Source organism: Ciconia boyciana, chromosome 14, assembly GCF_034638445.1.
Source record: "Ciconia boyciana chromosome 14, ASM3463844v1, whole genome shotgun sequence".
Classification (NCBI taxonomy): domain Eukaryota; kingdom Metazoa; phylum Chordata; class Aves; order Ciconiiformes; family Ciconiidae; genus Ciconia; species Ciconia boyciana.
Window position 1 is genome coordinate 17,066,191 of NC_132947.1, and position 24,671 is coordinate 17,090,861.

At 52.6% G+C, this 24,671-nt stretch overlaps 1 protein-coding gene across 2 annotated transcripts; it reads left to right on the forward strand.

Annotated features, from left to right (window-relative positions):
* Positions 1–1,983: 1,983 nt before the first annotated feature.
* Positions 1,984–23,941, forward strand: GGT7 (gamma-glutamyltransferase 7). Of its 2 annotated transcripts, none has more exons than XM_072879307.1 (15): positions 1,984–2,363; positions 5,573–5,799; positions 7,204–7,355; positions 8,335–8,449; positions 8,992–9,059; positions 9,742–9,815; positions 10,282–10,475; positions 12,766–12,853; positions 13,600–13,727; positions 15,872–15,960; positions 16,747–16,899; positions 17,434–17,548; positions 18,263–18,400; positions 19,390–19,489; positions 21,054–23,941. In XM_072879307.1, the coding sequence occupies exons 1-15, from the start codon at positions 2,183–2,185 to the stop codon at positions 21,215–21,217; spliced, it is 1,986 nt and encodes a 661-aa protein (XP_072735408.1). In that variant the 5' UTR covers positions 1,984–2,182; the 3' UTR covers positions 21,218–23,941. The 2 variants fall into 2 exon arrangements, with proteins under 2 accessions (XP_072735408.1, XP_072735409.1); XM_072879308.1 differs by having other exon boundaries at positions 2,220–2,739.
* The last annotated feature ends 730 nt before the right edge of the window (positions 23,942–24,671 follow it).

Here is a 24,671-nt window from a genome sequence, read left to right on the forward strand (position 1 = left end):
TAACAGTGCTTGGGATGTCCTTAAAGCAAGTGGTGCCTGTTGGGGCTGAGAGCACACCGCTGAGGAGCCTCTGTCCCCTCCGTGGAGGTGTTGTCATCTCCGCATTTCCCCAGCTTGATTTCCAAGCTTGCAAAGGCTGTGCTCACAGTTGCAGGGATTCAGCTGCCCACAGGTGATAGCTGATTGGTTTTGGTTTGTCAGAAACACAAAAGCACTGGAGGCTGGGTTGGTCTGGGGCAAGCAGGGTCTTGAAAACCCAAGAAGCAGAGCTTTGTCTTCAAGCACTGTTAAGTCACATATACATCTGACAACTGGGGATAGTGTTTACTGAGACCTTCTGGGACAGCAGTGTCCCTGCCCACACTTCCTAGGGTGTTTCATTTCCAGGATGTCTGTTAATATTCCACCAGGCAAATGGGTGGAGGAGGATGCAGTATGCACAAAGCTCCTGGCCTTGGAGGAGCTGCTTTGGTGGGGAAGAGACCACCTCCAACTGCTGGGGATGGGAAGGCTGGAGAGATGTCTGAAAATGGAGCAGGCTGAGACTGCTCATACATTTAGTTAATAACTGGCAGCGCCCATTATGCCCTCAGGCTGCTGGAAGGCACTAGCGAAGCCTTGCCAGTGCCACAGCAAAGGAAGGTTTACAGCTCCCTGCGTTAAGGAGCGCTGAGTGAGCTAGGGGAGCTGCTCATGCAGGCAAGAGCAGGGGGCATTAGCTGGCTCGTTGGAGGATGAGAAAGTAGGACACATACCTCTCAGGTGACTTCCCCAGAGCCAAACAGCCCAGAACTCAACACGCTCCATCTCCCGGAACAACAGATGTCCAGGATAGATCAGAAGATGGATATTTCGGATCTGGCAGCAGAACAGCCAAGCGTGTGTGCCAAGCTGAGAGGGAGGGGCCGGTGTCCTTGCGGGGGGAAGTAATTTGCACAAACCTGAAGCATTTTGTTCAGCCCAGAATGAAACAACCTCGCCCATCTTCCAGTTATTTTACTGGTGTTTTTTAGGTCAACCTCTGAAAGTGTAGGGGGAAAAAATGAAATGTTTCAGCCGGTTTGATTTCAGAAACGTCCATGCAAGCCAGGCCTCCGCTGCTGTACGTATTTCAATCAAAACTCTTTGCCAAACGGGAGCTGTTGGTCACCATAGCTCAGGTTTGCCCCAGGCATGGCTGGGTCTGTGGCCCCAGTTCGGGCTCTGCCTGCACCCACCTGGCCCCACGCTGGCCGGCTGCACTGCCTGACAGCCTCAGCCCGTCCTGACACATGTGCCGGTGCTGCTGGAGCCAGCAGCGAGAGCTGCTGCTGCCAGGGCTGAGCCTGGACAGCTTCGCCTGCAAACACCAACCGAAACCCGTTGTGCTGCAGGGAGAACCACGATCTTCAGCTCTCATCTCCAGACGGCCACGCATGAGAGGTCCGTGTTGGAAGGCCAAGCTGGCTGTGAGAGAAGACACACCAGGCTGCTCTGTGGCAATGTCATGGTGTCCCTTGCTGATGGTGTCCCACTGGGTGCTGGACCCCCCTTGCCGCCGTGGTAATGGGTGAAACAGGGGTGTGTGAGCCTCCCTGCTAGAGGCTGGCTTGAATAAGCGACGACACAAAGTACGGGCACATCCCTTGGAAAACTCTTCCAGCCTTCTGGAGACCGGGAAATCTCCAGTCCGGCTACCCTGGAGGCTTGGCCCGGAAAGCAGACGCCCTTGGTCTGAGGGGCCCCGGGGCTGATCCCTCCCGTCCCCTCCACTGGCTCTGACCCAGCGTGTGGGGCAGGGGGCGAGGGGGAGCTCAGACCCGGCTGCAGCCCCGGCCAGATGGGCCCTTCTCCTCCGCCCCGAGCCACGCTGCGCCTCACCCCGCCACGGCCCCCGCAGGCCCCCCGTTCCCGGCTGCCCCCCTCCAGCGCTCGGGCTGCGGGGAGGCGCCCGCCACCGGGACAGGGCCCGCCGGGCAGCGCGGAGGCGAGCGAGCGCAGGGCTGCGCAGCCGGGCTAGCCTCGGCCTCCTGCCTGCGCGGGCCCCGCTGGGGCCCCGGCGTCGCCCCTCAGCGGCCCCCCGGCCCCGAGCGCCCGCCACCGGCCGCTCCCGCTCAGGGCCCCGCCGCGGGGAGGAGCCGCGAGGCCGCCCCGGCCGGCCCGGCCCGGCCCGGCCCCTTCCGGCGGCTCGGCGGCGGCGGCGATGGCGGTGCCGGCGGAGGCGGGGGGAGGCCGGCAGCGAGCCCTGGCTGCCGGCTCGCCCGTGGACTACATGAGCATCACCAGCTTCCCCCGGCTGCCCGAGGAGGAGCCGGGCGGCGCGGCCGAGGGCGGCCTCCGCGCCCGGAAGGAGGAGGACGCGTTCCTGGGCGAGCAGGACACGGGTGAGGGGCGGCGGCCGGGCCCGCCCGCGGCCCCGCGTGTCCCCGGCCCCCGCCGACCCCGGCCCCCCTCGGGCCCCCGCTCCGCCCGCGGCCCCGAGCCCGCCCGCGGCCTCCAGCAGGGCAGGCCCGCGCATCCGCTCAACCGCGGCCCCCGTCGCCCTCCACACCGCCCTCCCCGGCGCTGCTCGCCCTCGGCCGGGCCGAGGGGCTCCCTCTCCCTGGCCCCCACACCGGGAGCGGGGCCTCGCCGGGCTCCCACGTCCTCGTGTTCCCCGGCCCCTCGTTCACCTTGCGGGGACGTGCCGGGAGCCGCGGGCACGGAAGATAGCCAGAGATCCCAGGGGTTTGGCACGGAGCTAGCGATCCCTCCGGCCAGGTGCGCGGCTGTAATAAAGTCAGGTGGTCCTTTGATCCTTGAGAAAACCCTTTGCCTGTTTTTAATTGATTGCTTCCTTCTCAGTAGTTCAGAGAAACATTTTTTCCTCCTCGTGTCATGTTTCTCCAAGCAACGTTGCCCTTCACCCCCGGGGCTGCTTCGTAGCCCGCGGGCAGGTCTCTGCCCCGTCGACCCCCAAACCCTGAGGCCCATGTTTGAGCAGGCCCCACGTGCCCCTTGTCCTCTGCCCTGTCTCGCTGCGACCACCGGGTGAAGATCCCATTGCCCCTTCTCGTCCCTTGCCATCCTGCGCTGTCGGGGCAAAGCTGCCGCGTGCAGGGTTGCGGGAGCAGCTCTTCCAAAAGCACGAGGCCTCTTGTCTCACACGTGGAGCACGAGCAGAGTTTGGTGCAGTTTTGGCTGTGCCAGCGCCCTGCCGGGCACGGGGTCTCAGTTTCCCCAGGTGTCCGTGCGTGGGGAGGCCGGAGGAGCTGCTGCTCTCCTGCCACGTGGAAACTCACACTCATCCAACTGCGTGCGTGTTGCAAAAGCTGGCTGTGGTTCTCCGTGCCGTGTTATCTGCCGGACTGGCAGGGAGGGAACCCAGACCCCTGGTTTCTACCGCCCAGAAGATCTCATTAAAAGGAGGAAGCCCCTGTTGCGCTGTTGGTGCTGGGGACAGACCCCCGCAAAGGACTGAATGGTCCTGTATCGCAGTGCCTGCCAGAGCCCACGAGCGGCTCCGGTCTCTGCTGTCCCCTCTGAAGCGTCTCCAGAGCTGAGGTGGCCCTGGTTCCCCAAAGTGCTGGTTCCCCCGTGAAGCCACGTCTCCTTCACAGCCCCCATGGAAGCCAAGTAGGGTTTGGTGGATCTCTTTCAAGCGTGGACATTGGTGGCGGGGCGGGCACCTGTGCGTTGGCCTCACAGGCTGCTCCTTGCCCTTTGTGCTCCCCACTGCCCCCTTCCAGCCACTCCCATCCCCAAACCACGGCCCTGCTGTCCCCATGCAGCACCAGCGGTCACAGAAACTAAGTGACTTGCCCAAAGCCATGCGGGACGTCTGGCGGAGAACCAAGGGACTTCTGTGTGGGTGGGAGAGGGCACCCTGGAGGGCCGTGGCCTGTCCTCTCCCACGGTTGCTCCCTGGGCTGTTCATGTCCCCTCGTGCTGGGCTGGCCTGTCACCAGCGCTACAGGAGCAGAGCAGAGGGACAGCATCCTGGAGGGGTCGGGCGGAGGAGCCCAGCTCACTCCTCATTGTTTCCCCACTGGTGGGGCTGGTGCCCCACTGGGGGGGGGCAGGGGCTGCATGTGACATCCCTCCCCAATGGCATCCCCCGCCAGGCCAGGCGTGGCTCCCACCCGAGGCACCCCAGCCCGTCGCCCCGCCGAGCCAGGCCTCCCACTCTACCCACGTGCTGCAGGCCCAGCTCACTCAGAGCAGACGTGCCGGTGAGGGGCTCTGCGTGTGCTCAGAGGCACAGGCTGGGAAAGCTGAGCCTTTCCCAGGCACGCTCCTAAATCACCGCAGCATGAATGAGATTAAATTTGCCCTAAGGGGATTCCCTGGCTGCAGCATCACTGAAATTAAAACTAACTCCCCGTCTGGCCCCGGGAGAGCTGCACCCAGAAGGTCTTTTTATTGTCATGGCAAGGACAGGGCTGGCAGTCCCCAGGGGGATGCTGCCTGCCAGAGCAGGCAGAGAGGCATGGCGGGGTGATGGGGGATGCGGGGTTTCCTTCTCCCTTACCCCGAACCTGTGAAATGTCCCCTGTGCGGAGGGACAAGCTTCTCATCTTGTGTTTTCCACTCAGTACTCCTCTTCTTCCCACCATGGATGTGCGGGGCACTGCAGCCCCCGCTGGCTCTTGGCAGCCCCCGAAAAAATTCATCCAGCCCTGGATGATGCCCTGAGCTGCTTGGTCCCGTTCGGTGCCCGGCAGGGACAGGCATGTCCCCGCAGCTGCACCAGCAGCTCTGTGTGCCCGGCAGCGCCTGTGCACAGGCAGGGCACGCTCGGCCGGTGTCCTCCCCGCTGCAAGGGCAGCAGCTGACGCAAGCAGAGATTCAAGGCATCTTTCACAGCAAAAGAGAGACTTTTTCATCCTGCTGAGCATTGTTTGCCGGGCGATGGATGCCCAGCAAAACCCTGCCCCATTGCATTTGCCATGTCAGAGCTGGGCGTTCGGCGAGCGGCTTGATTTCACAGTGGGCCTCGTCAGCTGGAGGAAGCAAGAAATTAAAGCAGAGCCTTTGCTGCTGTCAGAGCGGGTGGACGCCCCGAGGCCCTCCGGTTTGCAGGTTTGCTCCTCTCCGCCCTCACTTTGCCATGCTTCTGTCTACAGGCTTTTCCTGTGCCTGGGCCTCGTGTTTTGCTTCGCCTCTGTTTTGCTCAGGTGCTTGAGCTCAAGCATAGCTCCAAATAAGGCTGCTGGATTTTTTTTTTTTTATATCTTAATTTCCTCTTCTTCAGTCCTGCTGCATTTCAGAGACCTGTTTGCAAGTCAGTGCTGTGTTAAGAACCCTTCCAAACGGAGCAGTAACTGTGGGCCCATCACTGAAGACTGATGAATGGACTGAAAATTCAGGTTTTTTTGCCCCTCTTAATCTCCAGGGAAGTCAGTTTGGAATAACTAGAGCTAAAGGAAGGGATCAGTAAAATGACCTAAAGCAGCATCTGAGCCAGAAAGTCTCTTGAGAGCTGGGATCAATAGGGAAGGTAATAGCCTTGCTGGAAGGGGCACGGTGTAATGTTAGCACTGGGTAAACACTGCAATAAGAGCCCCGTGTTGCTCAACAACTAACACTTGTTTTCTCCCTGCTGCCCACAAAGACCCGGACTCCTTCCTGAAGTCTGCGCGTCTCCAGCGCCTGCCCTCATCCTCATCAGAGATGGGAAGCCAGGACGTGTCCCCTCTCCAGGAGACCAGCAAGGACCCTTTTTCTGGAGACTGCAGCTGCCGGCAGGATGGGCTGACTGTCATCATCACCGCCTGCCTGACCTTCGCCATGGGGGTCACAGTGGCCCTTATCATGCAGATCTATTTTGGGGACCCTCAGGTAAGATGAAACAGTGGCTTTGCAGTTGGGCTTTGGCTCTGAAAATAGGAGAAGCTCCCTAACTTTCCTCCTTGCCAGCAGTTTAGCGGAGTAAGTGCTGGTGAGCCCCGGCCAGTGTCAGTGAGACCCTGGGTGCTGAGTCTCTCTCTGTGATTCCCCCCCAAATTGTCTCGAAAGCTTTTTCCTGCGGCTGGGAGTTGTGCTCGAAGGCGGGAGCTGGGCTCTCGGTGCCTGCCCCACGGCCGGGGCGTGGGTGGCTGTGCGTGGCAGGTCTGGGGGTGCTGCCAGGGGGAAACGGGCAGCCCTGCTGCTATGTCCCCAGCTGTGGTTTGAGCCAGATGTGAATGCTTTCAGAAAGCAATCCTTAGTTAAGCAGTAGGCATCTTTCACACATCTCCACTTGGGGAGAGTTTTATGGATCTGCATGCCCAGGCTCACCTCTGGAAGGATCCATCCAGGACCAAGCAGGGGAACGGCTGAAAGCAGAGCTGAACCTCCTGCTAATCTGTCCCACAGACCATAGCAGAATTGCAGAGCAAAGGCAGCATGGCCGTGGGGTCATACCTTCCTGCAGAACATCTCCTGCCAAGTACTGCAGCTTGAGAAGGGCCAAGGGGCAGCCAGTAGTCACCATCATCTTCTCCGTATGCCGCCCAGCAGGGCAGAGCTGCCTGCAAGTCCACGAACGTGAAAGAGATTTGCTTTTTTTTTAATTTATTGCTCTCTCACTGGCATGCAAAATGCAGCCGTTGGGAGTGGAGCGGCTTGGCCCCGCGGCTGGCTGGGGTGCAGCACAGCCCCTGTCGTGGCACTGCTGGAAGGGCCAGTCCTGCCCGCCAGCCTGCCATGGCCCTTCCGTCTTCGCACTTCCCAAGGCCACTCTGGCTCATGCTGACATGCTGCAATTTGTACCATAGGGTTAAAATGAACCCTTTAAAACTTCCTGTGACTGCGTTAGCACTGGCGCTGGCACCAGGGAAGGATGAGAACAAGCCGTGGTACTGGGGGGATGCTGCATTCTTTGCAGCTGTATTCCCGTTTCCAGTGACCACATTGCTGCAGCGCAGTGACAGCACGCCGTTGCCCGTTGCTCTTGAGGATTAGTCCAACCCTGCTCTGGGGTTGCGGAGGACAGGGTGAGACATCGCCCACCACCTTAGCATGTCTGCTGTTGAAAGCCGGCTGAGCTGATGGCCACGGCTACATGCAGAGCGGCCACAGCTGCCCTGGTGCAGGGACGTGCCAAGGGACATATGACTCCCACCGGCATTTGCAGGCACCTGAAAATGCAGATCAGCCACAGCCTTGGCGCTGGCCTCAGGCTTTAGTTCCCACAGAGCTGGGCGAAGATCTGGGCGGCCCCAGCACCCCTCCCCGGGCACAACCACTCTCCTCTTCTGGCAGATCTTCCACCGCGGCGCCGTGGTCACGGACGCTGCCCGCTGCACAGCGCTGGGCATAGAGGTGCTCAACAAGCAGGGCTCCTCGGTAGATGCGGCCATCGCCTCGGCCCTCTGTGCGGGAATCGTCAACCCCCACACGTCGGGGATCGGCGGGTAAGTGTTGATCACTCACCCCCGTGCTGTTGTCTGCGGTTGTCCTCAGGTAGGTGGTTTCCCCACCAGCTTGTAGCCCGAATCCCAGCACATGGTACCAAGTCTCTGACATCAGGCGGTGGATGTGTCCACATCTGCACAGGGACAGGGACCCTTCCTGTGCACCGAGCTGACAGCGAGGGACAGATACCCCCAGGGAGGGAAAAGCTGCGTCTGTCATAGTGGCTGCCGGGGAATTCCAAGCCTCAGGCTCGGCAGGGTTGAATAAGTGGCCACAGGCTGCCGAGTCCCTCTGCGAGTGTGCCAGGAGCTTGCAACACCCTGGGCTCAGTCCCAATGCTTTCAGAGACCGACTGCTTCCCTCCATAAGTTCTGCTCTGCTGCAGCAGGAGGCTGAGGTCCGAGCCCGGCTCCGGACAGCAGCCGTGGGAGGCATGGTGGCGAGAGGTGGCCTCCTCCCAGCCCTCATCCCCAGGGTGGCACCTCTGTGAGCCTGCTGCCCTCGGCTCTCGGGAGCTCTTGGGAGCGTTGCATAAAACACTGCCACCTGATAGTTTCTCCAGGCTGCGCCACAGATTGCTGTTGTAAGCAAAAACCCTGTTTTGTTGCAAAACTGCTCGGATTAGAAAGAAAATCCCGGATAGTCCCAACCTGGCAGTGGAACAGAGCCAGTGGCCCTCTGGCCAGGCTGGCAGGGACTGATCCAGCCTTGCTGCAGCCTCAGCACGGGGGCTGCCTGCATCCCGCCCTGGCCCTGGCTCGGTTGGCCTGAACTGCACTCTGGGGAAGGGCAGCAGCGTTTCCCTGCGCCGCTGGCCAGCCCTGGGTTACTGCTGAGGGTGGTGACCTGCTGAGGGTGGCCCCATCATGCTGGGAATGGCCCCGGCCCCAGTGGCACCTGCGCTCTTCCTTTTGGCTTTACGGCAGCAGCTGTTGCAGGGACAGCCGGTGCTGTGCCGTGAGCCCTGTCTCTCTGCAGGGGTGGGGTGATGCTGGTCCACGACATCCGGAAGAACAGGAGCTGGGTGATCGACTTCCGTGAGGTGGCTCCCCTGGGCATCCCACTGGAGGAGGACCTGCAGACGGACACCAAGGTGAGGACCAGTGTCCCACGGCCAACCCCTCCAGGGCTGTAGCTGGCTGATGTCTCCAGCTCTCCTCTCCCCGCAGCTCTGGGGCTGAAGGGGAGATGCCCAGGGAAGGGACAGGAGGCATCTCCCGCCGTGGGAGATCCCAGGCCTTACAGACATGGGGAATCCAGGGAAAATACTTCTTTGACAGCCCCAAAACGCCTGGAGCCTGCAGGGCTTGGGGAGTAAAGAGGCATGTCCCTCCGGCAGTGGGGAGCCGGGAGAACAAGAGTCCCAGGAAGGAGCACAATCCTGTGTTGTTCTGCTGAGTTATTTCTCCTGACCAAACTGGGTTGAGACCAGGATTGAATTTGCCTCTTTCCTTCCAAAACCTTTTATTCCCTAGTTGAGTGTGTTGCTACAGACCTCTTCCCCTCTCCTAAAGACCATACAGACACTTCCCATGTGAATATGACTTGCATCTCCTTGACTTGCAATTGGGAACCATGTCCCATGTCCTCACAGGAAAGAGACTACTCTTCCTTTTTGTCCTTCCTGTTTTACAGCCAGGCCTGCTTGTGGGGGTGCCAGGCATGATACAAGGAATGCACCAGGCACACCAGTTGCACGGAAGGTAAGACACGAGGCTGGCACGGGCAGGCTGTCCTCGTGCTGCACAGGCTGTGCCCTGGGGTCCCCGCAGGGGAGCTGGGAGCACAAGAGCCCTTGCCATCAGACCACGTTCTCAGCCACCAGTCAAAACCATTAGCTAAGGGGTACTTGGAGGCTTGTGTTGAAAAATATGTTCATTTTTTGGTACTTCATTTAACAAAAGAAAGAATTCAGCTTGGTCAGGTTTTCTGCAAAGTGAACTTTGGCTAACAAGACGGACAATAAATGTTCTCTTAAAAATAGGTGCAGAACATTTTCATGCATGCCTGTGTATTTTCATTCTCTCTTTAGCTGGACCCTAGGAAGTATTGCTGTCCTTGATGCCCTGTTGGGACAGGGAGGGAGGGATCTGAATGACTTGCTCAGGGCCGGGGCCTGGCTTGAGATTTTGCTCCAGAGATGCCCTTCCCCTGTCCTTGCACTGACATTCCTCTTTGGTGCGCATTGTGGAGCACTGAGATGATCCTGCTAAAAAGAAACAACCCACTGAAAGCCCAGTGCTCTTTTTGGCCACCACTGGCCCCACAGTCTGGTCTTTCAGGAGCCCCTTGACCACAGAGCCAAGCCCTGTGCTTGCTCCCCACCACCCTGCCCTGCTGCACCCCTCCAAGGCATGTTTCTCCTTGTCCTTTCTCCTTTGGCAGACTCCCATGGTCCGAGCTGCTGGGCCTCGCGGCTGGTGTCGCTCAGGATGGGTTTAATGTCACACACGATTTGGGTGAGTACCTGATGAGGAGCCAAGGGTGCCTGCTCAGCACGGAGGAGCACACTGGCCACTGCGCTTGGGTGCAAGGCGGCTGGGGATGTAGATTCATGGGAAATTAAGGCTCTTTGGACCGGGAGATGGATGGTGTTGGGAGCTGAGCAACGCGTGAGCCACGGTCCGCAAGGAGAGAGCGTGGTGGCTGCAAAACTGGAGCCCTCTCCCAGGGCTGGTCAGGGACAGGTCAGAGCAGCCCACGCAGGGCAGCCACCCAGGGCCAGGCAGGGAAGGGCGCTGGGGTTTCTTTGTGTTTCCTTCCCAGCTCTCATGGATGCATGATCCAGCCTCCCTCTAGTTTTGCAATAGGGCAAGAGGCAGCAGCAGGCCTCCAACATCCCCATCAGGCGCGCAGTGACTCCAGGTCCCCTGCGCGCTCCTGCACCCTGGCTTGTCTGGATGTCCTTCCCCTTCTTGCCCGCAGCCAAAGCCGTAAGTGAACTGAAGGACCTGAACTACTCTGACAAATTTCGGGAGATCTTCCTGCCGGACGGCCAGCCCTTGCTGCCTGGCATGTTCGTCAGGCGCCTGGACCTTGCGGCCGTCCTGGAGCTGGTGGGCGCAGAGGGGGTGTCAGCTTTCTACAGCGGAAACTTGACCCAGGAGATAATTTCCGAGGTGAGCCATGTCTGTCCCTGTCTCTGCCCCAGATCGCAAGGCACAGCCTGGGCTGGGGGTGCCACCTGCCATGTCACCTGCTTAAGGTGACAACCTGGAGATAAGCCATAGCCACGTGTTAGCACAATGATGGGGACAAATGCATGGAGCCTCCTTTTTCTTTCCTGTCCCTGTCACTGCAGTGGCGTGACACAGGTCACTCCCACAGCCTACAGAAGTGAAACCTCCATTTCCTCTATAACCAGGACAGACTGTTTTTTCAAAGGAAAAAAATTCTCAATTTCAAGACCCGCTCTGCACTCTGTTAGTATCAGTGACAATCCCCTTTTCCCCATAACAGAGGTGCCCCACTGTTGAGAAGCAAATTTTTTTTGTTAATGGAACTGTAAGATATAGACTCCAGGAAGATGGTTTTAAAATAAAACTGTGAGCCTTCTGAGCAGAGGATCAGACAGGCTTGCTCCCACTTAGGGTTGCCCTAGTTTAACTCCTGTTGTTAGAGGTGCTCTGGAAAAAATAGCAAGAACAAAGTAATTATTCTGGTAAAAAAACCCCAAAACCGAACAACTTTTATACCTGTGTAGCTGCAGACAGGGTGGTTGCTGGCACCATTTTTCCCTACCACCGTGTTCGGGTGATGCCCCTTCAACATGTCAGTAATCTGGAATGGGTTCATTCAGCTCAAGCCTTAGACATTTGTGAGCTCTGTGTTTGGAAATCTTCTCCTGCGGTTCACCTGGACCACAGCAGAGGTGGAGAACAAGGAACAGGAAAAGTCCCAAGCTTGTGGTGCATCTCCACAGCTAAACCCTGCTTTATCACCCCGTTCCCCTGACCTGAGGGCTGCCGCAGGGAAGCACAAACTCTCTATGGAGGAACAAGGCCCAGGGTTGCAACACCAAAGACCCTGGCAAGCTCTGGGATCAAGTGCACAATTCCAGCTTTGATTGCAGAGCAGAGCAAAGTGCTGGCTTCCCACAGTGTTTATTGTTCCAGCAAAGGGAGGGCATCAATGTGGTGAAATCAAGTAAAGCTCCAAAACACCCTACCCTTTGTTTGCATCCCATGGCGGGAAGGCACAGGTGCAAAAAAGTGCTCTCTGGGGAATTTGAGATGGTGTCTGCAGTGTGTGGCTGACCAGGGCTTCTCCCCTTTCTGTGCCATCAGGCTCCTCCTGCCCCACTCCCCACTGCTGCGCCCGGGCTTTCCGCTGGCCGAGCTCCAGGGAGCCAGCTCCTGGCACAGGCACTGCCGGCTCATCTCCGCCGTTGGGTTCAACCTGGCCTGTTCTCTGGGACTGCTTTGGGAAGGGGGCAGGGGTCCCAAGTAGGGGATACATCTTCTTTTGCAGCTTTGGGGTGGTTTGACATGCTGCTCCCCACAACGTGCCCTGCATTAGCTTTCCTGCTCCAGTGATTCATCCATTTCTGCCAGAGAAGGAGTTTTCTTGCCAAGTTAGGTGGCTAGTTTAGAAATCAGTGCCTGCACAGGTTATTTGTTCTTGCCCATTTTTGGATGGAAATCCAGAGGACTCGTAGCAGCAACTCACCCCAGCAGGTCGTGTGGCTTCTGCTGGGTGGAAGGAAAGAGTTGGCCCATGAGCACAGTAGCACCTCTACGCTGACTGAGAGTGTTACCTACTTTAGGGGATTTTAAGATCAGCAGAGTGCAATGATGATGGTCTTGCCTCATCTCCATCATGACTCAACCACAGAAGTCCTGCAGTAGGGGGAATTACCCATCTTTACTGTTTGTGAAAATTACTAACCCCAGTAAACTGTACCTCTAGGAGAGTCCTACAGAAAGACCAAGCGTACAGCAGACCCACTGTCACCTGAAATAATTAAAAATAAGATGGGAATTGTATGCTAAAGATTTCTAGTGATGGTGACCTGCTACACCCAGGTTCCTTCTCTCCTGGATCCACATATATCTTTTATCCTAGCAGTATTCAAATGCTTCATAACCTTTAACATACATGCCTGGGGAGAGAAGGCTGCAAGGCAGTGCCAGTCCCCATTCTCTCGGGGAGGCAGAACAGCTTCAGAGCACCCATGGGGTGGGCGAGCTTTTGGAGGTGAGCTGCAGAGCCTTCCAGCGGTGGTGAATGGTGAGCCAGGCTACCAAGGCCATGAAAGCACAGATTTTCAGGGTACCCTGAGGAACCTGGCACTTGGCTCGGGAATCTCAATGGTATTTGTTTGACAGTGTGGTGTGTGTTCACCTGGGCCAGCACGAGGAACACAGAAAGCCTTGACCTCAGTGTGCGCTGCTTTGCTCTCTTATGCAGGTCCACAACTACGGAGGAGTCTTGGTGGAGGAAGATTTCAGCAATTACAGTGTCAGAGTGGAGAATCCCATCCACACAGTCTATCGAGGTAAACGCCTGACCCATTGCCATGCAACTCCAGTTAAAAGTTTGCTTCACCCGGCAGGAGGTGGCGACAGTATTTAACAAGAGTTGAAGTCAAAGCTGCGCTGAAGCATCTGGAGAAAAGCCCTCCAGGGAGTTTCCTGCTATTGCCCACCTACACGGATGCATCGTAGGCAGTTCAGGAGGTTTTCAGCACTTTGAAATGGGCCTGATTTTTCCTTGGTAGTGACCAATGGTATTTTGATAGCGTTGGAGTGTAAAGATGCAACGTGGTCACATATTGATGCAACGTCTAGATAGAAGCTGGACCATAGGCTAGCGCCTACGTCTGAAGACAGTTCCCAAAGTTTATCTACAAGGGAGGAAAACTTACCTTATGCAAAAAGTTTCTCAAATGTCATTCTTTTCTAGAAATCACTGTATTTACTCTCCTTATAGCTGTAATGTTGCAAACCCATTTTATCTCCGTTCTTCCATACTGCAGTCCAGAAACCAACCAAACCAACAAGAACTGAATTTCAGATGTAAAAAAAGCATCCCTATTTGGGCTTCCTTCATCCACCATAAAGAAACAGAAAGATACAACAGGAATGTTTTGAGAAATCCTTTTCAAATCATGTTGCTTTCCATTATTTCCCCTCAAATCTGGAAAGGTTTCCCTGTCCTCAAGGACACTAGCTTATGGGAAAGTAGTATAACTGGACAGTATCTGACAAAAGCAGCTTCATTCCTCTCTTCTTCCCTTCACAGGTCATCTTGTTTTCAGTCCCCCACCTCCACATGCAGGTCCTGCACTGATCACAGCACTGAACATCCTTGAGGGCTTTAACATCACAAGTCAAGTATCCAGGGGGAATATCTTGCACTGGATGGCAGAGGTAAGAGGAGGTTCAACATTTGGCTGAATTTCTTGTACTGCTAGAGAATAATTTATTTATTCCTTGGTTGTACAAAAATGTTTGTAGGTAATTCCCAGAGGAAAATTAGTAAATAGACTGCTAAGGTGTAAATCTGAGCTGTGCTGCTGCCGCAGGTAGGTGCAGATGCTGGAGCCTCCTGCTCCGCTGAGCTCTTTCTTGCTTAGACAGAGCTTTTTCAGAAGAACAAACTGTGGCTTTTGCCCATTTCTTGTATGTGATCATCTCTTCAGAATGACCCCACAGCAGCTGAGGGTGGTCCCTGTTTCCTCCACCTCTTATGCTCCAGTGGCCCTGGCCATACCAGAGCACTGCTAGGGCACTGCAAGGAGAGTCAGCAATGTGATGCTGCAAGCAAAAACCTATATGTGGCGATGGCAAGGAAAACTGACCCAACACTGTATATTTTTTAAAAATCTTTACATTTTAGCCCACCTCCTGATCTCAGTGGTCCAGAACATGATTTTTCCAGTATTTAGGGCTAGCAAAACATTGTAGCTTCCTAGGAAGTCAAGCAAGTGCTCCGTTACCTGCTCTGTAAGCAGAATTATGTTCTTAGATGCCTAACAGATCCACAGCTGGGCTTTACGAGTTGGGAATTTTAAGCATGGATGTAACCACATCCTTGTAGCAGACAGGGCAGTGGGTGCTTGGAAGCTATTGCCTCTCAGCAAAAATGCAACAACTGGAGGTATTACACGCTACTAGGCCTGTGCAGAGGAGGTTGACTCACCTAACTTATTTTTGAGCTCTCTTCAGGAAGCTTTGGATGAATCTATTTGCTCTGCATTTACACCAGGCCAAGAGTTTCACCCATTGGTTATCATGTCCCGGCTGAGGAACAGCAACCTCCAGATAAAGGGCAGTCACTTCAGAAGATGTGTAACCCTGATTACTTGGGATCACACTGCTGAACACATGGCTAAGATTCAGTGCTAGGTCAGCACCAGATATTCCAGTCCTGGGACAGCCATGACCAAGATGTCCTTAACCTGTGCCTGTGGGGTGGACATGGTCTGTTTGTTTCAGTGGAGCTCTTCCTTGGCCACCAAGCCTCTTGTACATCCTCCACATGGTATGGTGGTCAGGAGACTGTTTCATGGAAATGCCACCTTCTCCAGAAGTTAATCATGTTCTACACTGTACATCAGAAGATAAATGATGACACTTCAGGAGAAGTTGTTGATGTGTGGCACATATCAAAACAGAAGTCACATCTAGCTATCTACCTGCAGGGTAATGTACTGTCTTGAATCTTGAATGAAAATGGCATGACCTGCAAGCTGAAAGTCTAGTGCATTTCTGCTAAGCACAAGCTGGCTTGCTTGAAGAGCACATCTCTCCCTGTGGCTGTCCTCTGGCTATGCACTGTAAAACCAGGGCTGGATAAACTGTGTCTTTTGAAATTGCATCTTCCCATTTTTAATGGATGGCTTAGGCAGGATTCTGCATGTATGAGAAAACAGATCCCTTCCTCTTTTTACACCATCATTCCCTTTAGTGTGCTGGGACTAACGCTTTCTGTTCCAACACTTTGGATGACTTACAGCTAGGAACATGGGTAGCAGCTGGTGAGCAGAATAGCTCATTTCTTCTCGGCAGTGGTGCTGTGCCAGTGGAGCTGCCCTGCAGAGGCAATGGCGAGCCCAGGCCCCACTGTCCCAGTGGGATTCACTGTGATCTCTACTGTTGTGGTGACCACTCAGGAATGGAAATAGAAAATAAGTGGCATCCTGGTGACCCTGTCTGCCAGCTGGCAATGCAGCTGAACCACTGAGCTGGGCTGAGCCAGCTGGTCAGCTCCTGCCGGGCATGTTCCGCCTTGTACAAACACTGCTGGATAAGCTCGGCTTCCCCAGCACACAGTTTGCCATGCCAAACTGATGTCCTTTGGTCCCCATACCCACATGGGCAGCCCTTTGCACTGAGGTATTCCCAGAACCGGGCTTTAGGCATTTTTCTTCATAGGCTTTAACCAACATGCCAGGAGACCAGATACCTCTTTCTGTTTGGAGTATCAAAAGTTGTATTTCCAGGGCCACCTAAATGTTTTTCCTTCTTTCTTTCTTTCTTTCTTTCTTTCTTTCTTTCTTTGTTCAATTTAGACATTAAAAATAGCCCTGAGTCTAGCTAGCAACCTGGGAGACCCATCTGATGATGTGTCCATCACTCACGCTGCAGAAGGCATGGTGAGGTAGGTCTGAGGCTGACAGGCACGATGACAGTTGCAAGATGTCTGGTTTGGATATCATTCCTGTATTTGCTCTTTTCAGTGCACAGGGAAACCTGAGGTTTTTCTACCTCTGTTTTACTGAGGAAAGGTCAGTCCTTGAGTGTCCTCCTAGGGCTCACTCTTCCACAAGGATCACAGCTGATACCACGGGGCTCTGGGGATGGGTCCTGGGATGTCCTCACACAGAGGTTTCCTGGAGCCAGCTTGATCTTGAGGGTTCCTCCCATTTTCTCACCCCTCTAAATATTCCTTCTCAGCAGGTCGGACAAACGACCATCCACGTGGTCATGACCACACATGCAGTTTCTGGCTCTCCCTTCCCCACTGTGGGGCTCGGTGCCTTTGCAGTATGCCCAGACGTGCGGGAGAGGCCAGGCCTGGGGTTTCAGCCCAGCCTCCCACCTCAGAGCCAGGTTTAGCCATGGTTGGTGGCCAGAGCTGGACCTGACTTGCCCTCCTCCTGGAGAACCGGCATGCAGCCGGGTGGTGCCACCCCTCGTCCATCGGGGGTGAGTTTACCACTGTAGGCAGAGCCTGGGAGGTCCACGGCATTGCCTCTCTGTGCAGACTGAGCCATCTTGTCGCCTTCCATCAGGTGAACCGAAGGAGCTCCCTGTCCTCAGTGCCGGCCCCCTCAGGGAGACACCACCAGTAGCTGTGTAGATGTATCCCCACAGAGAGACCAAGAGATGTTCAGCTTCCTAGGCTCATGGCTTTCTTTCCTCTTTCCCTCCCTCATTGCTGAAGTAAATCAGAAGCTAATTCCCTGCGCCAGCTGATTAATGACTCCCAGTCCTTCTCGTCTGATCTCCGCATGCCTCACTTCTCCATGGAGAGCGGATCTGCTGCTAGCCAGGTCCTTGTCATGGGACCTGATGACTTCATTGTTGCGGTTGTAAGGTAAAGGATTTACTTCTTCCCTCCATAATGTACTCAGAGGGTGGGAGCAGAGAGAAGAAAGCAGGTTCAACAGGACAGGATGGGACCAGACCTGGAGCAGCTGGGCTGCTCTGTCCCAGTTAGCCCTGCAACAGGAGAAATGGGGAAGATGGGGTGGAGATGTGTGAGCTGGTGCTGCTCTGCCCTGTGTAATCCTACAGCCCTCTCACAGTGAAACATGTCTGGATTGGCCCAAGTCTGCTCCCTGGAGAAGAGGTGATGGCCAAATTTGAGGACTGATGGGGGGATGGAGACAGATCCATCACCTAGAGGGGAATCCGTAACCACAGGGAGGGACAGAGTTGCTGTCGCCCACATGGTCCCTGCTCCTGAGTACATGGAGACTTTCACTCCTCACATCTAACCAGCCCTAAAGAACTACCAAAGAGTCTCCATCAAGCCAAGATGGGACAGAAACTTGGAGCCCTGAAAGCCTCGAGGTGTACAAAAATCTCTGGGAGGATTTTTGTGAGATTTCTTCATGTTTCTTTTCAGTTCTTTGAATCATCCCTTTGGCAGTGGAATAATAACACCCTCTGGAGTCCTCCTGAACAGCCAGATGTTGGACTTCTGGCAAAATAAAACAATGAACCACTCCATTCCCAGGCCGGTAATGAATGACATGACAAATTCTTTATTTGAGCTGTCTGTACCATTTTTTTCAATTTTATTCTCATCTCCACAACAGGGAGGCTATTTAATGCCTTATTAATAACTGAGAGACAACAGTCTGTAGAAAGCTCCTATTTTTTCATTATACGAACCACTGAAACAGAGTAAACGGAAGGCTTCATGTGTATCAATTATCATTATAATGCAGTTTTATGAAGCGACACTGCACATCTCAGCTACCTATTTTCCCTGCAGTCCAGATGCACTTTAAAGCAACTGTGGGCTTGAACTGAGGACTCTCTTTATGAATTGCTGCTCTGCAGGTTTAAAAGTAACAGATAGCAGAAAAAAAATCTTCAGGTCTTGGAAAGAAACAATTACAGACCAGTACTGGTGGCTTCCAGTGCTGCCTTGTTGTTTCTTCTTGCCATGTATTGTAAAACCATCCCACTTTGCTGGGTTGGTACTTTAGAATTGGGTGAATGGCTCCGTATACCTTCTGTAAAAGAGAGCCATGGCATGAAACGGGACGGATCCTGTTAACATCAGAGAGCATCATCATAGCAGCGAGGATGTCAGCCTTGTAAAACTACACAAGTGCAATTGCTGGCTGAAGCATAAAGAGTAAGAAGTTAACCTGCGCAACTTGAGCACCAGCAAAGCTTTAGTCAGCTTGTTGAAATTTTTTGGTGTGTCTTTTCTTCAACTGCAGCAAAATCTCATTCAGCCTCGGAAGCGGCCCCTGTCTTTCCTGTTGCCCACCATCGTGAGACCGTCCGAGGGGATGTGCGGGACCTACCTATGTCTGGGAGCTAACAACGGGGACAAAGCCTTGAGCAGCATCGTTCAGGTCAGTGCTGTGTCCGGGCACCCGCCCTCTCGGAGCAGCTGTTGAGCTCAACACTGAGTAGGGTCCCCTCCTGCAGTACAGGCTTTCCCTTCCTAATGTCCCAGGCTGTGTTGAAACTGGTGGCCACGGGATTACCAGTTCAGTCTTTGATGTCACCAGTTCCACACATGTGGTTTTTCAAATCTCTAAGAGCTACCGGTTACTTCTCTTGCATCTTTTGGTGGCACCACTCATAATTGTAGAGGAAAAGCATCTTGGCAAAATCTGTAATGGTTTTGTGTCATTCTAATACCTGTTCAAAGCTCATCTTCAGGATCATTAGGAAAATAACGGAGCATTTTGTATTCAGAGAATTGCAGGAGACTGGCAGCCCGTTAGCCCTTTTCCCTATGAAAAGCTCCTTTTAGGGCATTCTCGACTGAATTCCTCCCTGCTCAGCACTTGCTATAAATCGGGCAGCTCCTCCTAATTTATGATTTGTAATGAGGTGAAGTACTTGCCAATAGCTTGATTGCATGCACAACAGCAAAGGATCGCTACAGAGAAAGGCACAACAAGAATGGCTCCCATTTTCCTTACCTTTTGGAAGGCATGATTCAGAGCAAAACTGAAGCCAACCCTTGGTTTCTAATGCTTTGTTTGGAGAAGTCACGTGCTGAGCTTTTGGCCAACAAACACGTATTTAGAGATTACATCACGTCCCAGACACACAGCTTTCCTAATTTAGCAGGAACTATGTGACAAAAAGCCCCTGCAATCCTGAAAAGGTACTGCTTTTCCACCAACAATATACAGGCCATATTTCAAGGGCCTCTTTGTATGTCCAAAACCCTGCACTAGTTCATGCAGTTTGGTAAACGGTTCAAAATCTTCTTTGCTTGCTGCATCTGCAGATGTTGGAGCCACCAATTAGGGGGATGCTCGGGAAGTTGGCTTCTCCTATTCTCATTACTTTTTTTAATTATTGAGGATCTTTTATTCTCTTGCAGGTTTTGGTAAATGTTTTAACATTTAACAAGAATCTGAGTGAAAGTTTGTCACTTGGTCGACTTCACCCACAGCTTCAGTCCAACACCTTGCAGGTTGACAGTGAGTATGGACACTGGGTGTGGCGCAGCCTACAAACCTGGCGTGTTTAGAAAAGGAGCAGGATTTTCTTAGCACACTGCTGTGGAAGTGTGACAGCCCAGCGCACAGCTCACCGTGTTCTAGGTCCCCAGTGGGTGTGGAGGGTTTTGGGGAAGACAAAAAGCAGCAACCTAGCGTCTTCAAAGCTTGGAGCCCTTGCTGAGCCATGCCCTCTCCTTCTTGTCTTGGGAGTGCTCTCTGGCCCCTCCAGCACCACCTGTCCAGACGCGGTCAGGTGCTTCTCCCCAGCCCTCCCCCTGTCCCCGCTCACCTCCTGGTAGCAGCCTTGTCCTGTCCTTAAAACCTTTTGGTGATCTGATGCCACTGAGGATATCCAAATAAACAAGATTGCAATCACAGCTTCACCCAGACAGGTCCTGAAAGCTAGCAGATCTTCCTACGTTTTATTACCACTGCCATAAATGATATTCTTTCACTTTCCAGTCCATGTCCCTTAACTCCACTGACTGGGGAGAAGACAAGGCTTGTGGCAAGGCTTGTAGCTTGACAGTGCTGGAAATGCAGCATCAATGCTGACACTCTGGAGACTGTACTGCCAGCTTTTGTCCTTGTTATTACAAGTCTTGGTCTATTTGGTGTTTTTCAGAAAGCCCCATACCTTACCAGAGTGAACCGTAAGTGAAATTTGGTTCTCATTTCACACAAAATAGCCAAAGTTTCTAGGCCTTCCCATTTCAGAGGAAAATCTAAAAATGTCTGTCGAGTGTGACCTGCAGACTTGGAAACTAGAATGTAATTGAAACAAATCAAAAACTTCAAAAGGTCCTAATTTGTGGGTTTGGACATTTGACATCAACAAGATACGTGTTAAGACACATCTGCAATGTATATAGCTTAAATAACTGTGGGGTTTCTGTGTGCCTGCTCGGTTTGTCCAGCTGCATCCCCAGCTTTGTATCCTCAGGCACTTCTATTCATACAGAAATTACAAAACATCAAATAAACAAAATTAAAGCAGAAGAGCAAGCAACCTAAGGTAGATGGCCGGAAGATTAAGAACTATGTGAAGGGGAAGTTGGAAGGCTTTTCACAAAGTTTGTCATTTGGCAACTTGTTTTCCTATCATTTGTTTTGAGCTGACTGGCATCTTATTTTGACTAATAACTGTTAATACTATTATTTGTAACTGAGCTCTTAAGAGCGGGGACTGCCTCGTGTTCTGTAAGAAGGATAACTACAATAGGTGCCAACAACGTATTTTCCCCTTTTTCGAAAGAGGAGGACCTTCCGCATCTTTCAATGGTCTTCTGGATCCTCTCATTTCCCCCACCGCACAGCACTGCCCAGCTCTGAACAGCTTTTGCTGCTGAGAGCTGGAAGACGGCTCCTCGGAGCGGTGAGTGCTGGTCCTCCTTGGCCGCTTGGCTCACCCTAGCAGGACACCTTCTGAAGAGGCTGCAGGCAGTTTCCTTCACACTGCAGATCCCGACAGGGTTAGAGCAGATTTTTGCATCAAAGGCAACAGTGGTTTCAGTTACAAACTCCTCTTTTAAAATCCCTACAGGTGAGTTTCCTGAAGAAGATATTGAATTTCTTGTAGCCAGGGGCCATCAAGTGGATAAAGTCAAAGTGGTGTCCCTAGTTCACGGGGCCAGGAGAACCAACAGTTTCATCATTGGCCTGAAGGACCCCAGGAGCGTGGATGCTGCTGGAGCCACAATATCGTAGCACCTCCCAGATGACGTGTTCGCTGAACGAGGCTTAGACAAATCAACCCAAGTGACGTGCATGTTCTGAAATGGCCCCTTCTCCAACCCCAGAGCGGGAGCCCTGCATACACACTGCTGAGTAGACTTTCTGCATTCCCCACCCAGGCTGACACCAGAGGGGTTAGCAGCACCAATGTACAGATCTCTGATTTTTTTTCTTTTCTTTTTAAATTATTTGAATTGCAAGCAGCCCAGTCCTTGTTACAGGAGTGCAGGGAGCACACTTTTCTTTTGGCAGAGTCTTGCTAATAATTTCAGTCTTTTCAAAAGCCCAATTCTAGCCAGCATCTTAATTTTAGTGAGCAGGAACATTAGCAAAGGAAAAAACAGCTGATGATGATACTGTCATCTTCATCTCCCTGTCTTTCCCAAGTTCATTCGTTGCCTCTTGTGTAAGTCAATAATTAATACAGCCTAACGCAGTGTTTGTAGGTGCCTGTAGCTGGAATATCGGGGAGTCCTTTAATACTCCGTATGGGCCAGCTGATTTTTACCAGCGTGCAGCCTCCTGTGTTAGTTCTTTTTCTCACATTGCTACATACCTTGAATTTCGGGAGAAAATATTTCGAATCAAGTTGCTGCACAGACTCACTGGCAGTCTGATTTTGTAACCAGAGCAATGGTTTTCAACTTCTAACAACTTGTGGAGCCCCAATAGTTTTTTTACAGATGTTCAGCCTCCTCCATGGTGAATTTAAGCTTAGTGGTAATGGGCTTAATTTTCTTAGATACGTTTTGGAGATATCTTAGCAGTACTCACAGACTTGTAAAAATCCACAGACTTGTAAAACTCCACAGACCACGGACTGAAAACCACATGCAGAGCGTTTAGGTAGATTCAGGGCTTTCCTAACACTGCCTTATCTCAGTCTGCTCTGAAAGCCTGAATCGTGTAATCCCTATAGAGAGGCTTGGGATTTTCTGCTTCCTAACTTCATGCCTGTACTTCAGCTCCATATTTTGATACAGGTGGCTCTATTGGAAAAGCTGAAGAGAGTGAGAGAAAAGGTACAAACCAAACCAAACTCTACTGAGATAATTTTCTGTCTGCAGCACGTAGTGCAAAATACAAGAATACTTCTGCATTTCTTGTCTGAAATAGAGTGAAGAAATAATACCACATCTGACAGCTGCACCACTTCATTCAACCCACATTTGGACATTTCCTTCTCTTTCTACTAGCCAGTTAGACAGAGACACCTGGCACTAAAATATTCTGGAATTCGATAATTTTCTGCGGTCTAAAATTTGATGATTTCCTTTATGGTGCAAATGCATCTATGGCCACTGTACATATTATATATGTATGTCTGCTTATGGTTGTCTTGGTCTTTCATTTGATGATTACACCAGTCACCCCCAACCCCCCTCCTGAGGGACCCCGCGACACCCATCTGTCTGTAACACGCCTTCTAACGCTCATTGCCATTTGACACGGGGAGCATGCAGGTCGTTTTGGGGCGGTCAGGGCGCTACGGCAGCTAATCGGCCTACTCGTTCCTGCCACCTGCCAGCTGAGGATCTCAAAGCATCTTACGTGAAGCCTTGCACGTTGTGCTGAGGAAGGGCAGAGATGCTTTTATGCTCCGCTGAAGCGCAGCCACCCACGAGAAGAGCACAGCAGCTACCTAGCAGATGGGAACACCAATGGTATTTTCTGTTACAAATGCGTCAATGGCCTCAGCTGAGAGACGGGAAGTTCAACGTTGTCTTTGGGAAGTTGCCTTCTGTGCCACCACACTGCCCACAGGGCAAGAAGAAACTTTCTTCACCATAGGGACATCAAATCTGTTTGTTTATTTTTCTGTCATCAGCACTAGAGTTGGTCACTGCCCAAAGTCAAAGCATTCATAGAACTTCACGTGTCTTAGAGCAGACCTGTTCAGGTTTCACGGGAAGGGAAGGGTGCAGTTTTGTGCGTTGAATTTCACTGGTGGAAATTTGGGGGTTTTCTGGTACAGTACAGCAGTGGGCTATCCCTCGGGCACGGAGGCTTACTGTGCACAGCTGCAAAATAAGTGGTCAAGTCATCGTCGCTTCAGTACTTTGCATGGAATACCACAAAACACTTTGAAAGATGAAGTTCCTCTTTATTAACTGAATTCACCAACTCACTTCTGATGCTGGAAACTGTGTGTTCATTTGGAAGTTAAAGACTCTGGTCTTGATTCAAAAGGGCACTTACACGCCCCAAGGTACAATTTGACAGCAATTATTCAGAATCTTAAAATAAAGCATGTTCCTAAGTGCTCTGCTGGATCATGGACTATGTTGCAGAAAGGAGAAAATTTAAAATAATTGGAAGAGAGGACTTAGGCCCCCAGGTCATAGCTAAGAGAAGTAAAGATATTTTGAATTATTTCTCATTGTCTCTCTTTAAAAATGGCATCAGTATAGCACAGATATATTCGATACAGAAGCCTTTAATCTGTTAATTGGCCCAGTGTCTCTGATACTTTGAGTCCATCTGTTGTGATGAGATCTAATGAATGTAATGTGAGGTACCAAGAAATACCCGATGTTTCCTTCTGTACAGGTGAGACAGACGTTGTGAAATAAAGGGCCATATTCTGGAGACATGTGTGCAGAGTAACTGCATTGATTTCAACCTGGCTATTGCAGACGTCTAACAGCTCTGAAGCAGAATTTGTCCTGAAACTTTTACATGAAAGTGTCAGTGAGGAGCTCAGAACACAAAATACAAAATATAAAGTGGCTGAGAAAAACAATAAAGAAAAATTTTAAAGGAACAAAATAAACCCAAACAAAATAAAGAAAAAAAAAAGATGCCTTTGCCAAATGTGACTATTATGATCTGGAATGCAATCAGCTTGTCTCTGCCCACGTTTGCATTGCTCCCCATCGATGTATACTGGTTTTTTACATCGGGATAAGCTGGAGACAGGCTCTGCTGCTAAGTGTTAGCTCAGTTTGTCACTATTTCTCACAAAGGCTCAATGCCATCCATGAGCACAGATAACAAGCAGCGCTTCACTAGCTTTAGATACCGCTGTTCACCTGTGTGCATCGAGCACTGATCACTGCATATAAAAGCCTAAAGGGGGGATGAGGCAGAAGTCGGCGCCGTCATCCTGCAGCTGGGGGGACGAGGATGCTCCGGCCCCTCGGCTGTGCCATCTTGTTCCCATCACTGTCCGGTTCAGTGCCCAGACACTGAGGGGGCTGGAGCCTGACTTGCTCCTACCAGTCTGGATGGGGGCAGATGCTGCTGGGCTTGTCGGGGTGGTTAGAGCCACGCTGCCGGCACGGCTTGGCACAGCACCCAGCACAGGTGCGGGAAGGGCCGGGGGTCCCCTGCTGCCCCTGGGCACGGGTGTGAGAGCAGCCAAAGAGCGGCCCTGGGCACACCGGGTGTTTCTGCACTCCAGCAAGCAGCTCCGGCAGCATGGGGG

Bases quoted from the DNA above. Each gene is read 5' to 3' on its own strand.
- GGT7 (XM_072879307.1), top strand. From the start codon at position 2,183: ATGGCGGTGCCGGCGGAGGCGGGGGGAGGCCGGCAGCGAGCCCTGGCT. The intron at 7,356-8,334 runs GTAAGTGTTGAT...GTCTCTCTGCAG, and splicing joins CACACGTCGGGGATCGGCGG to GGGTGGGGTGATGCTGGTCC. The intron at 8,450-8,991 runs GTGAGGACCAGT...CCTGTTTTACAG, and splicing joins ACCTGCAGACGGACACCAAG to CCAGGCCTGCTTGTGGGGGT.